The 16487-nt window shown below is 40.4% G+C and overlaps 1 protein-coding gene across 1 annotated transcript; it reads right to left on the bottom strand.

Annotated features, from left to right (window-relative positions):
- Positions 1-3714: 3714 nt before the first annotated feature.
- On the bottom strand, positions 3715-15555 carry LOC308695161 (E3 SUMO-protein ligase ZBED1-like; the record flags this gene model as incomplete). Its single annotated transcript, XM_081373162.1, has 4 exons — positions 3715-3819; positions 8746-8872; positions 13632-14610; positions 15084-15555. The coding sequence occupies 4 exons, from the start codon at positions 15553-15555 to the stop codon at positions 3715-3717; spliced, it is 1683 nt and encodes a 560-aa protein (XP_081229288.1).
- Between the last annotated feature and the right edge of the window lie 932 nt (positions 15556-16487).

Below are 16487 nucleotides of genomic sequence, written 5' to 3'. Positions count from 1 at the left end.
TGCACACTAAGCAGTGTTCATTTCATCTGGGCAAACCCATGTGGGGCCTACATGGAAACCGAGGACAAAACTGTCTGGGTCCCAGCTAGATAGCCCAGGTCAAACCCATTTGGGCCCCACATGGCTGTGCTGGCTGGGAAGGAGGGATTTCAGTGGACGAGAAATATAGTGGGGCAAAAAAGTATTTAGTCAGCCACCAATTGTGCAAGTTCTCCCACTTAAAAAGAGAGGCCTTTCATCATAGGTACACTTCAACTATGAGAGACAAAATGAGAAAAAAAATCCAGAAAATCACATTGTAGGATTTTTACTGAATTTATTTGCAAATTATGGTGGAAAATAAGTATTTGGTCAATAACAAAAGTTTATCTCAATACTTTGTTATATACCCTTTGTTGGCAAGGTTTTCACACACTGTTGCTGGTATTTTGGCCCATTCCTCCATGCAGATCTCCTCTAGAGCAGTGATGTTTCGGGCCTGTCGCTGGGCAACATGGACTTTCAACTCCCTCCAAAGATTTTCTATGGGGTTAAGATCTGGAGACTGGCTAGACCACTCCAGGACCTTGAAATGCTTCTTACGAAGCCACTCCTCCGTTGCCCGGGCGGTGTGTTTGGGATCATTGTCATGCTGAAAGACCCAGCCACGTTTCATCTTCAATGCCCTTGCTGATGGAAGGAGGTTTTCACTCCAAATCATGGCCCCATTTATTCTTTCCTTTACACGGATCAATCGCCCTGGGGTGCGTTTCCTGAAAGCATCGTTGGCCAACTATGGTCGCAAGTTCCGTCGTTACCAATAGAGTTCAATGGACATTGCGATGAACTTGCGACCATAGTTGGCCAACGATGCTTTCGGGAAACGCACCCCTGGTCACTTTGCAGAAAAACAGCCCAAAAGCATGATGTTTCCACCCCCATGCTTCACAGTAGGTATGGTGTTCTTTCTCCTCCAAACACGACGAGTTGAGTTTTTACCAAAAGGTTCTATTTTGGTTTCATCTGACCATATGACATTCTTCCAATGGATCTGGATAATCCAAATGCTCTCTAGCAAACTTCAGACGGGCCCGGACATGTACTGGCTTCAGCAGGGGGGCACACATTTGACTCCCTGGCGGCGTAGTGTGTTACTGATGGTAGCCTTTGTTACTTTGGTCCCAGCTCTCTGCAGGTCATTCACTAGGCCCCCCCGTGTGGTTCTGGGATTTTTGCTCACCGTTCTTGTGATCATTTTGACCCCACGGGGTGAGATCTTGCATGGAGCCCAAGATGGAGGGAGATTATCAGTGGTCTTGTATGTCTTCCATTTTCTAATAATTGCTCCCACAGTTGATTTCTTCACACCAAGCTGCTTACCTATTTGCAGATTCAGTCTTCCCAGCCTGGTGCAGGTCTACAATTTTGTTTCTGGTGTCCTTTGACAGCTCTTTGGTCTTGGCCATAGTGGAGTTTGGAGTGTGACTGTTTGAGGTTGTGGACAGGTGTTTTTTTATACTGATAACGAGTTCAAACAGGTGCCATTAATACAGGTAACGAGTGGAGGACAGAGGAGCCTCTTAAAGAAGTTACAGGTCTGTGAGAGCCAGAAATCTTGCTTGTTTGTAAGTGACCAAATATTTATTTTCCACCATAATTTGCAAATAAATTCATTAAAAATCCTACAATGTGATTTTCTGGATTTTCTTTCTTCTCATTTTGTCTCTCATAGTTGAAGTGTACCTATGATGAAAATTACAGGCCTCTCTCATCTTTTTAAGTGGGAGAACTTGCACAATTGGTGGCTGACTAAATACTTTTTTGCCCCACTGTATGAGTCAATGGATTACGTGAACAAGAACGATTCGTTCATCTAAAGCCTGGAACACACCAAGCCGACGCTGACGAACTAACGCTGATGAAAGCCGACTTTGTTGTCGCCTCGCGTCGGGGTTAAAAGCTGCACTTGAACACACCGAGAGAACTACTGCTGACTGAAAGCGCCTGCGTGTAAATGAGACAACTGTCTATTTCTGAAGATATAGTTGTCTATATTCATCATTCAAAAAGGGAAACTGACGCTGCCGGCTGCAGATACACACACCATAAACAAAAGCACTGCGTGCTTACCGTTTTGAATATCAATCCTGCTAAACACTTTCTTTATTCCACTCCTCTCGTGTTAATATTGAAATTATTCGCCAAGGAACACTCAGGTAAGATGACATATCATTAGAACAGCCTTCTATCTGTACCGTTTTGACTTTGCTCGCTGTTTTGCTATTATTCTCGTGCACTGCCTCCTTCACTAAGCTGAACAGCCAATCAGAGTTCCCTCTTTCACCGACGGCCCGACGCAGATTCAACATGTCGGCCGTTACAAAGCCGACGAGGACCAATTTCAGCCGACGGTGCGGAACACACTGAGATTTAGTCGGCCGACGCACGGAAACTGCCCGACGGCCGACCGTCGGCTTGGTGTGTTCCAGGCTTAAAAGATTCTTTCAAAAAGAATGATTTGTTCACCTAAAATATTCTTTCAAAAAGAACGATTCGTTCACAAATGTAACATCACTAATGCTTGGATGATGAGTATAGTAGCAAGATGCCTAAATTATGCAGGTGGAGTTGGGGAGGTGGAGGGACGCCAGAACAGCTGATGCCAGAGCGAGGTGAGCGGCTGCTTGTGTGCTCCGGCAGTTAATTGAAATATTAGATGGGTTCACTCCTCCCGAAATTACCTTGTGAACTTCACTAATTGTTTATTTTCATGATCGTCTTCAGCAATTAGTTCTTGCAGCCCTAGTTAATTTAAGTTTGTTTTGATCATCAAAAACAATTTAAGAAAATGAAACATCATGATACTGAAGAACAAAGAGATTGCCATTTATTCTTGATTCTTTCTTCATTCGTCATGCTGACGCTCACCAGATTTACATTGTTTCAGGTCAAGAATAAAAAAAAGACTAATTAAACATTAAATTATTTTGACATATAACTTTCTTAATACAGTGTAATGCAACAACAACTAAGGCCAAACATGCTTAAAAACACCTTTTACAAACTATTGCAAATGTGTTATTGAGGGTAATCAATCAAATGCAATCAACAAATCATTTAATATCATAAATATTAAGTATCTGTATAATGTGGGTTTTAATACTTTTCCAGGGCTCTTTTTTTTTTTTTTTTTTGCATGGATTGCTCAGCTAAACAGGCGAATAAGAGACTATCAACTACTAAAATTGTATTATAATACAAAAGTCTCATTAAAACGTCTACAAATGTTTAAAACAGATCAGAGATCAGGCAAAACCCATAGACACTTGTTCAATGGTTCACTGCATGATGGGTTCACAGAGATCATTGACATTTCGAAACGGTTATGAGGCAACAAAGCTTCTTTTACTGAAATCACGTGACTTTCGCAGTTTGATACACGCTCTGAACCACCACAAATCTGAACATGATTTGAATCAAAGATTCATAAAAGTGTCTGAGCTTCGTGAAGCAGTGTTTCGAAATCGCCCATCACTACTTTAACTACATGAGTAAGACATGATTAGCAAGTTGTTTGCATAAAATAGTCCATTGAAACTCACTTGATTTAATGTTTCTTTTAGATCTGATGGACGTGAACAAGAAAGGAAAAGCAGAAGGCAATAAATATGTCTCCTGCCCTCAGTTTAAGAAACGCTTCACATGAAAATCAAGTCTGAAGATTCACATGAGAGTTCACACTGGGGAGAAGCGAAATGCTGGAAGTCCTTCACTACAGAAGAACTGAAAGAGCACCAGAAAATTCACACTGGAAAAACCTTTGGAGGCAAAGTTCAGGAGCTGAAGAAGAGACCATAACACTTTTAAGAGAGACATGAATCTGATATTATTTTTTACTCGTTCTTCATTGTTTTTACATCTAGTTTCTCTTCCACTTCTACTCTTGGAAATGCAAGATATACTTTCATGTTTCTTTGAAACTGACACTTTTCTTCTCTTGAGATGTTTTGGCTCTTATAAGTCAGTAAAGAGAGAGATATGTCTCATTCTCTTTCAGTTTTACTTAATGTTTGTATTTTCTTCATATAATGATTGATTAAACTCTTTACTCATTTTTATCAACATCTCATTGTTATTGTCCTTTTTTATTTTCTGCAGATTCTGCTTGAATCAGGAATAATTTTAGCTCTAAAAGTCATGAAGTATCCTGATATGATTGCTTTTTAAACTTTCCATGTTTTAAATTTCTCAATAGAGCTTTTAACCCTCTGAGGTCGGCAATCACGCCGGCGTGATCTGCTCGCTTTTTTCCTTATCAGTGCAAAGGAGACTCCAAAATAATCTGTTGATTTTGATTTTACATACTTGTGTTATACATCAATCGATCCTGTTAAGTGTGTATTATTTTTGTGTGTACTCACAATAAAAACAAAGTGTTGTACTTTTTGTCAAATAAAGAAAAATAAACACGAAGCGAGTTCTGCCTTCTCTCTGTCAGTGTAGTCCATTCTGAAACGCGTCCGAAAATGAACCATAACTCAGCGAATACTCAGTCAAACAGACATAGACACACAGACATGAAGCTTGAATTCTCTTCTTTTAAATGAAGTCATTTTTATAAAAAACAAATATTCTCAGTTTATGCAATCTGTATGAAAAGAGAGCGATGTCAGTCGTTCTCATCACAGCTCATTATATTTAATTTGACCCCGCCCACGGTGAGCGCGCGTTATTCAAACGCAAATGACTGAGGCAATCCTGCAAACTGTGAACGCCCACATCAGCTCGAGAAAACACATCAAGTTTATTCAGATCATTGTACTTGTTTACACAGTCTCGCAGCGCTGTGAGGAATAATACTATAATGGAAAATGTACCTCAGAAGTGGTGGTATTTCGAGGAGCAACAGATCCTGAGCTATGGAATGCTGTAGTACGTTTTTTTTTTCATTCTCAAGTGAATCGCGTTTCTGTGCGTGAATGAATGAACGGCAGAGATACGCTGTTTACCACAACTGGCAAAAGATGGTTTAAATTTGAATCGCGTTTCTGTCTGTGAATGAATGTTTCGCTTTTAGCAAACTGTATCGCTATACTGAGTAAAAATCTACTGAAATATTTTGAAATAAAATGTATTTGTATAAGCAAAGTATTAAACTGCAAATTAACATTTATATTTCTTATAATAAAAATGAAAGTTACTATGTTACAGACATATGAAAGACAACATTTCATTGATTAGTTTTGGATAGATTGTACATTTTTACTGTAAAATATCTGCCACCTCAAATAAGCTTTTGTTTGCCAATTTTTGCTCATATGTTAAATATAGTATGTTTTGTCAAAAATAAAGTAATCAAATAATTTGTTATAGTGTTTATTCCAATGTAACCTTGGCTATATTCAAGTAATGAATCCTTAACTTTGAAATATGTATGATCAAATTTATACTTTAGTTTTTACAAAGAAAGATTACACTTGAATTGTTGTTGTAATTGTAACTTTATTAATAAAAAAAAACATATATATATATATATTTACAAGGTATATGTAAACAAAATATTAAAAGATAAATATAAGCCTTTTCTTTAAATAATTTTTATTGTGTTTTATTAGTGACAAATTTGGGGAGAGGATAAATATTCCAAAACTGAAAATACAGTATGAGAATTAACTGCACAATTACTAGACATGTTTTCCTTGAATATTATAGGCCAATTTGCAAGCACAATTTGTAGAAAAAATAAATAAATAAAAATATTTAGATGCTTCCAACTGTTGCTCTTGCATTCTTTCTTGTGACACACCTGAATGAACGGCTCATTAAGTATGCGGGCCCCATTGTCTCCTCAGGTGCGAACCACTAAATATGCATGATCGTTGACGCCCACTCCGCATATTGCCTTTCCAAACAGAAAGTGTTTTGCAAAATTTAAATCAATGTATTGTATTATGTGAATGATTAGGCTCATTAGGTTTTTTAGAAGAAAAAACTCTAGGCGACAACATCCATTAATCAAAAGTCTTATTGACACATATTTAGTATGTGTTTTGTGGCCTTATTTCAGAAAATTTAGTTTTTAGTTTTTTCAATAACCATGCATAAACATTATTCTCTCAAAAATACAAACATGTACATGCATGCTGCTCACATATTATGGTAGCCCTGTTTGTGCTATATAGAGTTTATTTACAACTTTGCCATTAATATGTTTATAAGCAACTGAAAAACGCACAAATGTCAGGGCATGTCAGAACATCTCAAGGACCCCAAAAACACCTTAGACCCCAGGGGGTTAAATGAGGATTAATTAGATAGGAGACATGATACAGGTAAGGTTACATTGACCATTGGTGGTATAATAAAAATACATACCATATTATATACATAATAGTACACAGGACAGTCAATAATCCTTCACACAGTTTCTGGGATGCATGTTCATTTCTAGATCAGTTCGTCTCTGATTAATGCAGCAAAGTCTGTGTTAAAGATTGTTTCTGTCTTCCCATTGTCTTTCTCTCTTTCGAGCACGTGGTCACATTCCTTTACACCCATAAAACCAACTTATCTGATCGTGGCCATGATAACGAGAAGACCTTCTTTGCCCTGTTTGGGGGAAGATGGAACCACAGATTCCAGAGTGGAGTGTGAAGACTTATGGTACATAAGCCAAATAATTGTGTCTGATTTGGTCTCAGTTGTTACATTGTTCACGTCCATCAAGTCTAAAAGAAACATTAAAGGGTAACTAAACCCTAAACCAAATTTTTTTAGTTAATGATCTGTAAGAATGGGGCTTTATTAGTGCTGTTCATTGATTCGAGTAACTTTTTTGACATTTGGGTATAAAGTGTTTTAATTCTATAATATATGGTGTAAAAACGTCTGAGTGCTGCCCTCTTAGGGTTGAACGGTGGCTACTGCAGTTGAATTTTCCTATTGGATGTTGCGGTACTGCGTGACGTAAACGGTACTGTGTGACGTAAGCAGGTTCCAGCTCACCACGCCCTCCCTTGGTACGAGCTCACCACGCCCTTGGATGAGCTAGCGTAGATTTATCTGTATTTAGTACAGTGGTAGGTGTAGTGTTGCTAGTGGCAACAGCACTGCTGGGGTGCGTTTCCCGAAAGCATCGTTGGCCAACTGTGGTCGCAAGTTCCGTCGTTACCAATAGAGTTCAATGGACATTGCGATGAACTTGCGACCATAGTTGGCCAACGATGCTTTCGGGAAACGCACCCCTGGACTGCATAGCTTTCCAGCAGACTTGGAAATTAGGCGCCAGTGGTTGCATGCACTTGGCCTGAAAGACCGTGAGTGTGAAACCTGCATTTTACGCGGAATTGCTTTTCCAACGCAATAGAGGTGGAAATGGGCTTCTCCACACAGCTCGCGCTGAAAAGCGACGCAGTGCCAAACGCTGCTCCTCCTGCATGGACTCGACCACCGTAGCGGTGTCTTGATGTGAGTGATCATATATATTTTAATCACAATTTATGTTTAGGCTAAAGTTATCCTCTGGGGTCGACAAACGCGTCAGCGCATTTTGCTGGATTTTTTCACATAGCGGCAAAATATGAAAATGCCTATAGAGAGCGCGCGCTATTGACATCAACTCGATAAAACTCATCAGATGCATGTACTTTATGTCGTCTTGCGACCCTGTGAGTCACTCTCCATTTTAGAGAGTCTGACAGCGGGTCTCAGGTGCACGCCCCCTCCCGCTCACGGTTCGTCCCCTCTATCTCCGCTGGGGTCTGCCCACTTTTTTAGCATTTTTCAAATATTGCCAGTGGGTGGAGTCAGGCTCTGACCAGGGGTTTAGTTACCCTTTAAATCATGAGATTTCAAATGAGAGACAAACTTGAAATGAAAAGTGAAGCTCAAAAGTCGAGATCACTGATGAGTTCAATTGACATTTTAATCCCATCAAATCTGGTCAACAACTGCTGTGCACGATTATGATCTATTTTAATGTCATGAAGATGATTTGTGTTACACAACACTAGATTGGTCATGAAACAATGTAAATCTGGTGAGCATCAGCATGTTCTTCATCATGAAGAATGAATGAGGAATCAAGAATAAACACCAACCTCTTTGTTCTTCAGTATCATGATGTTTCATTCTGCAGGTTCTGGATCACTGGCGTTCTCTCCGTCCTCTCCTTCCAGATGCTTTCTGGCAGTTCTGCCAAAAATGATAATATGCATGATTTTTCAATTGTTTTTAATGATCAAAACCAACTTACTACTAGGGCTGCAGCACTAATTGATAAAATTAATTAATAATAAGCAGATGTTAGAAACAGAAAGCTGAATTACATTCGTCTGTTTAAGTCACATGATGTTGGGGGACAAAGTATGGAAGCCTGTTTTCCATCACAGTTGCGCAAACAATGTAAATATGTAAGTCTCAATAATAAGAAATGTTGTCATAATTATGACTTAGTATCTCATAATAATTAGAAACTTTCTCGTAATAACTTAACATTGCATGATAACGAGATGCTTTCTCATAATAACGACTTAACATCTCACAATGAGAAATGGTCTCATAATGAGATACTTTCTCATAATGAAAATTGTATGTAATAATGAGATGCTTTCTTATAATTATAACTTAATATCTCATAATATGAAAAAAAAAGAAAAACAGATAGCAAACAACCACCAAGATGTCCTGTTGCTCATCATGGCTGTTAGGAAACTAACTTACACAGGAGATACTTTAATGCTCAGCACATCAAGATGAACTACTTACTGTGATCTCAGACTGTGATTGTTTTCCATTTGAGAGTAAAGAAGAAAACTGAAGGAACCTCTCTCCACATGGATCATGGTGATCCGGTTTATCCACTGTATGGATCTTCATGTGTCGTTTCAGGTGACTTTTAAAAGAGAAACTTGTTCCACACTGATCACACGTGTTCATCTCTCTGCTGTGGTTCCTCTCATGTGTTTTCAGATTTGATGACTGACTGAATCTCTTGTCACAGTGTGAACACTTGTAAGGTTTTTCTCCAGTGTGAATTCTCTGGTGCAGTTTTAAACTGTTCGCTGTAATAAAAGTCTTCTCACGCTCAAAGCACACGTACTCTCTCACACCAGTGTGAATTTTCTCATGTCTATGTAAAGTTTACCACAGTGAAAAACTCTTTCCACACACAGAACATGAATGCGGCTTCTCCTTCGTATGAACTGTCAGGTGTGTCTTCAGGTGTGGTGCACTACGAAATGTTTTGCCGCATTGATCGCATGCGTACGGCTTCTCTCCGGCGTGGATCCTCATGTGAACATTACAATGTTTTTTTTGTGTAAATCTAGTCCCACACTGATCACATGTGAACGGCTTCTCTCCGGTGTGGATCCTCATGTGAACATCAAGGTTTTCTTTTTTTGTGAAGCTCTTCCCACACTGATCACATGTGAACGGCTTCTCTCCAGTGTGGATCCTCATGTGACGCACAAGATTTTGTTTGCGTGTGAGACTCTTTCCACACTGAGTGCAGGTGAAAGATTTCTTGGCTCTTGTTTTCTTTAAAAATGTATTTTTAGTCTTTGAGCGACAGGTTTGACATGATGTTCCTCCTCCACTTCCCTCAGTTCTTCTCTCTCCTCCTTCACTCAGTTCTTCACTCTCCTCCTTCACTTCACTCAGTTCTTCACTCTCCTCCTTCACTTCCCTCAGTTCTTCTCTCTCCTCCTTCACTTCACTCAGTTCTTCTCTCTCCTCCTTCACTTCCCTCAGTTCTTCACTCTCCTCCTTCACTTCACTCAGTTCTTCACTCTCCTCCTTCACTTCACTCAGTTCTTCACTCTCCTCCTTCACTTCACTCAGTTATTCACTCTCCTCCTTCACTTCACTCAGTTCTTCACTCTCCTCCTTCACTTCTCTCAGTTCTTCACTCTCCTCCTTCACTTCTCTCAGTTCTTCACTCTCCTCCTTCACTTCACTCAGTTCTTCACTCTCCTCCTTCACTTCCCTCAGTTCTTCTCTCTCCTCCTTCACTTCACTCAGTTCTTCACTCTCCTCCTTCACTTCACTCAGTTCTTCACTCTCCTCCTTCACTTCACTCAGTTCTTCTCTCTCCTCCTTCACTTCACTCAGTTCTTCACTCTCCTCCTTCACTTCACTCAGTTCTTCACTCTCCTCCTTCACTTCACTCAGTTCTTCACTCTCCTCCTTCACTTCACTCAGTTCTTCTCTCTCCTCCTTCACTTCACTCAGTTCTTCACTCTCCTCCTTCACTTCCCTCAGTTCCTCACTCTCCTCCTTCACTTCCCTCAGTTCTTCTCTCTCCTTCTTCACTTCACTCAGTTCTTCACTCTCCTCCTTCACTTCACTCAGTTCTTCTCTCTCCTCCTTCACTTCACTCAGTTCTTCTCTCTCCTCCTTCACTTCACTCAGTTCTTCACTCTCCTCCTTCACTTCACTCAGTTCTTCACTCTCCTCCTTCACTTCACTCAGTTCTTCTCTCTCCTCCTTCACTTCACTCAGTTCTTCTCTCTCCTCCTCCACTTCACTCAGTTCTTCTCTCTCCTCCTTCACTTCACTCAGTTCTTCTCTCTCCTCCTCCACTTCACTCAGTTCTTCTCTCTCCTCCTTCACTTCACTCAGTTCTTCTCTCTCCTCCTTCACTTCCCTCAGTTCTTCTCTCTCCTCCTTCACTTCACTCAGTTCTTCTCTCTCCTCTTTCACTTCACTCAGTTCTTCACTCTCCTCCTTCACTTCACTCAGTTCTTCACTCTCCTCCTTCACTTCACTCAGTTCTTCACTCTCCTCCTTCACTTCACTCAGTTCTTCACTCTCCTCCTTCACTTCACTCAGTTCTTCACTCTCCTCCTTCACTTCACTCAGTTCTTCTCTCTCCTCCTTCACTTCACTCAGTTCTTCTCTCTCCTTCACTTCACTCAGTTCTTCACTCTCCTTCACTTCACTCAGTTCTTCACTCTCCTCCTTCACTTCACTCAGTTCTTCTCTCTCCTCCTTCACTTCACTCAGTTCTTCACTCTCCTTCACTTCACTCAGTTCTTCACTCTCCTCCTTCACTTCACTCAGTTCTTCTCTCTCCTCCTTCACTTCCATCAGATCTGAAGTGAAAGAAAAATATTATTATTCATCAAAATAATACAAGAGAAAAAAATGAAGTGAAAGGACATTAAAGTAGACAAATACTATAAAATATTACCATTTTGCTGTTTTTTTTTTAAATATTAAATGATGTTTTATTAACAAAGTTCGGGAGGAGCACATTCAGATAATTAAAGGGGTGATGAACTGAGAAATCAAAATTTCCTTGAGCTTTTGACAAAGAGCCCATCATACTATAATAATATCCTGTAAATTTCAGAACTGAAAACTACCTTGCTAGTCCAATAAAAGCTTTTATAGACATCAGGCTCAGCAAACGACTCATTTTTCAAAGTGGGGAACTATGATGTCAAAGAGGATAAAACGCCTCCACAAAAGAAGATCAACGCCTACTTCAACATGGCCTGTTTAGCCCCGCCCACCGTTTCGCCCAAACATGCTAAATAACATAGGACGACATGATGATTGCTAAACCGGATCGAGCTACTTTCAAGCAATAAACATGCTGTTTACTAAATATTGTGCAGTGCCTGTTTGTGGAAGAAGACAGTCTGCATAAGCTTCCTTCGGATTCCAGCATGGTTAAACTTTATTAAATCAGTCAATCACAATTTCCCGACAATTTCCCCACATCGTTCAATACTGTTTATGCATCAGTGACTAAACGATCAACTTCACATAATTTCTTGTAGTATTATGAAAATAATCTTTTTAAACTGTTATTAAATTATATACAGAAAGCGATCAAAGAACGATCCCTTTCCATTCGCCCAAGCTGTCAATCAAACAGCACAGCGCGAGCCGCGAGAGCTTATCTGGACACTTACCAAACTCATGATGAAATAATGACACTGTTACACTACACAACGAAGCTCTTACTGTGTATTCACATCGTGTTTACATTGTAATTTGGTGTAAGCATTTGTGAGAGTGCAAAAATTTACTTTATTCACGCGATCAACAGACTGTCTGTCATCTGCTCAGTGCTCATCATGCTGCAACCTTTCATGTGATGGAATAGATTTAAATATAATGCTTTAAACGATACTTTTCACGATTTGTTCATCTCGATAGCTGTAATAGTAAAAACGTAGTAAAAGTTTTCGAGAGAGTTCATGTAATACTAGCTATTTCATATGCAAGCATGTCAGCCAATCACAGCAGTGGGCGTTTGCACTGCAGTCTCACAGCAGACACGCCCCTTAAAACTGAGCGTTCAAATCTGAGCCTGAAATCAGGCTTGGAAAAATGGCTTTTATTTATAAATTATGACCATTTTTGATGTAAAAATCATACTAACATTATAAGGGCACCCCAGGGAACATTATAAAATAATAAAACAATCCAGTTCATGACCCCTTTAATAAACTCAGTCTTTGCAGATTTCAGCTCTTCCTGATGCTCGTCTTCACTTGTATCTAATGGGAATTTACAGCATTTATTGGAGAATTACTGTGGGAGGAGCTTCAATTATGGTAGATTTTAGTGGGAGGAGGAGAAGCGGAATACCTTCCGATATCAGGCCGGGTGAAACCCGTTTGTCCAGGAGGGCAACATGTTTATTAGCAATAGCTAACGTTAGCTCCGTAGTGTCCGACGTTTTGAGCCATTCCTACGCACATTGCTTGATTTTTTCCCATCGGACTTCAGTAAAGAGCTGCGGACCTTTCCCACCATCTTTTCCGACATGAAGAATACACTTTACGGGGTGTTAATCGAGCTTGATCGCCGCTATCAGATGAAGATGCGTTGCTTACATCCTCCTCTGTTTACATGTGCGTAGTGATATTGGCTTGATTTCGGCTGTGACCTACTTACATTCTCGATGCTGATTGGTTGAAAATCGATACGCAATCAATATAGTGCGCCAATAAATACACATTTCTCATTAACTGCAGGAAAATGCGTGGAGAACTTTTTGCTTGGATACCTTTTATTAACGTTGAACATATTGAGCAAAAGAAAATTTAGTGCCCCACTTGGTGGAACGAAACCCTATTTCTAGGCCTCTTTCAGGCTACTGACAGCGGCCTATTGTTGACGCTTCCATTTTTCCCCATCTGTCCCAATAATATCTGTCTGCAGAGCCGCAGAGCCACAGTTTCACCCCAGCAGTTTTACCCGCGCATGCACAGTTTCAGGTTGTAATTCAAGTAGGGGTGGGCGATATGACCTAAAATTAATATCACGGTATTTTTCATCTTTTGAACGGTGACGGTATAATATCACGGTATAACTTTTTTTTGGTACATTTTGGGAGGAGTAGCCTGTCCTGTCTCTCTTTAGTATGTGAATAGAGTTAATATTTTTATAATATAATAAGTAAATGGTAGGTATCCTTATCAAAAAGAGACATGGGAGAGTATTATGCATTCTCAACATTTATTTTGCAAAAAACCTAAAGATCTTACTTAACAGTGTACAACAAAACAAAAATTAGCAGTGTAATAACACAAGAACAGTGTAATAATGTGTACTTTTCTCAAAAACTAACTCTCTCTTCATCTGAACTCTGATGAAACTAGACATTCAAGTTCTTTGCCAGGAACACCAACCTGTCAACATTTTCTGGCTTCAGTGATGCCCTGGAGCTTGTTACAATATTGCCCCCTGTGCTGAATGCACGCTCGGAGGGTGAGCTTGTGGCTGGGATGCATAAGTATTTTTTTGCCAGACGGCTAATGCGCGGGAAGTGGGAACATTGGAGACGCCACCACTCCAGTGGATCAGAGTCACTGTCAGCCGTCACCATCAGCAGGTAGCCATCTAGCTCCATGTCAATGCCCTGCTGCTTTGGTGGTGCACTGCTACACTTTTTGAAGAAACTGCCCAGGCTGTGTTTGGGCTTTTTCAGTTGTACAGTGCTAGTTTCCCTCTCACTTTGGTCCTCTGTGGAAGAGGCATCTGTGGCTGTCTTCTCCTCCAGTGCTTTGGTTTCTGTAGCTACTCTGCTCCACACTTCCTCCAACTTTTCAGGTGACATGTAGGTGGTCTTGAACCGTGGGTCCAGGAATGTTGCCATGTTGAGCAGCTCATCAGTGGCAGGATCTTTGTATTTTTCATTCAAATAATCCAAGACCCTCTTCTTGATGTCCTCGCACAGTCCTGCTTTGTCTTCTTCTGGCTTCAAAATGTTTGTATTGAGTAGATGGAGGACTGGCTTAACATAGGAGACACTAACATACTCCTCTCCTGACAGGGCATCTGTAAAATCTTGCAGAGGCTTCAGTGCTTTGGTTATGGCCTCCAACACATCAATGTCTTGCCAGGTGGGTAGAAGGTGGCGTGACTTTTGGTCTGCCGCCAGGACTTGAGTGATGGCCTTCTCCTGCTCCAACACCCTTTCCATCATTTTGACACGGGACCCCCACCTTGTTGGGGATTCTGTGATCAGCTTGTGGGGGGGCAGGTTCAGCTCTCTCTGTGCACTGGTCAGGGCATTCTTCTTTTTCCAGCTGTAGGAGAATGTGCTGACCACTTTTTTGCACATACCTGTGGCCCGTGCAACTCGAGCATCATGTTGGACACTCCTCTCTGGGAAGTAAAAAGAACGGATAAAAATATTAGCATAAGTGGGAAAAGTAGGTAATCATAGTTGAAAAACGTAATAAACCATTAACTGTAGAGCAGCATAAGTATTTATTGTATGGACACCTTGCACATTAGGCTATTCCAAATCTAATAGGCCATGTTGTATGTATGTTGGTCAATATTTTGCACATTCCTGCACAAATAGTACAGCTTTTTCATTTTAAATACATTTATATTGTACATATTTTTAATAATATTTTTCATATAATCTGATAATTGAATTTTATATTTGTTTTTTTTTTTACTTTCTGATCCGGTCCCCAGAGGAATCACGGCTAAACAATACTAACAATGAAAAATACAATACTAATGTGGTGGCCTTAAATTTGTTTTTGTTTTCTTTTTTTATTACAAACAGAAAAGGACTTGACAAATTTTCTGAATATAAAATGTTAGGTTTAGAAAGTGTAACTTACCAATAGCGTTGTGCAGTCTGTGTCCAAAACATGCGAGTCTCGTCCATTTATTGATTTCCAGAGCGCGCACCATGTTTGCACCGCTGTCAGTCGTCATGCACACCAAACGCGCTTCATCCAAGCCCCAGGCGGAAAGTGCATCCTTCAGTCCTAACGCAATTATTGCTCCGGTGTGGTCTTCGGGGAAGAAGGCGGTCTGTAGGCATCTGCTGCGCAACTTCCAGTCATCGTCAATGAAGTGGATGGTGAGGCTAATGTATGGCTCAGTAGTTCGGCTGGACCATAAATCAGTAGTGGCCGAGTAGGCTTCAAGGTGGCGAATTTCGTTCATGACTCTGTCCCGTACCTCCGTGTACAGCTCTGGCAGACACTTCTGGCTAAAAAATTTCCGACCAGGCAGCTCGTATCTTGAGTCCAGAGTGTGAACCACATGTCTGAAGCCATCTCTCTCTATGGTTTGAATGGGCACCATGTCCTTTGCGATATATAGCGCAATTGCCCTGGTAATATCTTTCCATTTCTTACTACTCTTGTCGTAAGGTGTAGCAGCAGTAAACGATGCCTTCAGTGAAAGCTGTGTAGTCTTGGGACGCGCTCCGCTGGTGCTGCTGGTCCCACTTGCGCTCGTTTTGGCCCGGGTTGCCTCTTCATATTCACGGGCGTGCGTGTTTTTTAAATGATGAAACAGGTTGCTTGTGTTTCCACCTCTTGCGGTCACAACACGGCGGCAAACCTTGCATATTACTGAAGTTTGCTCCGTGTCAGATGATTTAAAACCGAACCAGTTCCAAATAACGGAGGTTCCTCCTCTTTTTGGAACGAGAGTTAACTCTACAGTGGCCTCGGTCTCTCCGTCTGGTTCTGACACTTCACTCATCTCTTTTCAAATAGTATATAGGCTACAGGCCCGACCTTTCTTCACGATGTTTCACCAGTCGTTTAATGGCCACTCCGCTTTTACCTACCACGTGCAAGGCTGATACGAATGTGTTTTACTTTTTTATTTACAACAAGATATATAGTATAAGGACAGGTATTCAGACCACAACTGAACATTTGAAGAAAATTTAATGCCTTATTATTTAGAATTAAAAAAAATTCTAAAAAAAATTCGATGCCGTCTTGGTCGACTGACATTCTCATTGGTCGACCAGTCGCATAATTTTTTTTTTTTTTTCACCAATAAAGAAATTTTCATTGATTTACTCCTTGATATTTATTCCTTTATAAGCAGTTATATATTACTGTATTCTAAATATAATTAGCCTATGTTTTATCCACAACTTTAAATGCTTTAATTTAGGCTATTTTGTAACAGCGCCACAGTTTAGCGCACCACGTAGAACACTCGGGAACCGCACCTGTGGCTGGCTGCACTGCTGCTTCGTGCTCAGTAAGGAATAT

This window comes from Scardinius erythrophthalmus (assembly GCF_964197995.2).
Source record: "Scardinius erythrophthalmus genome assembly, chromosome: 1".
NCBI classification, from domain to species: domain Eukaryota; kingdom Metazoa; phylum Chordata; class Actinopteri; order Cypriniformes; family Leuciscidae; genus Scardinius; species Scardinius erythrophthalmus.
The sequence above is the reverse complement of the archived record's forward strand: the minus strand, read 5'-3'. Positions and strand labels throughout refer to the sequence as shown.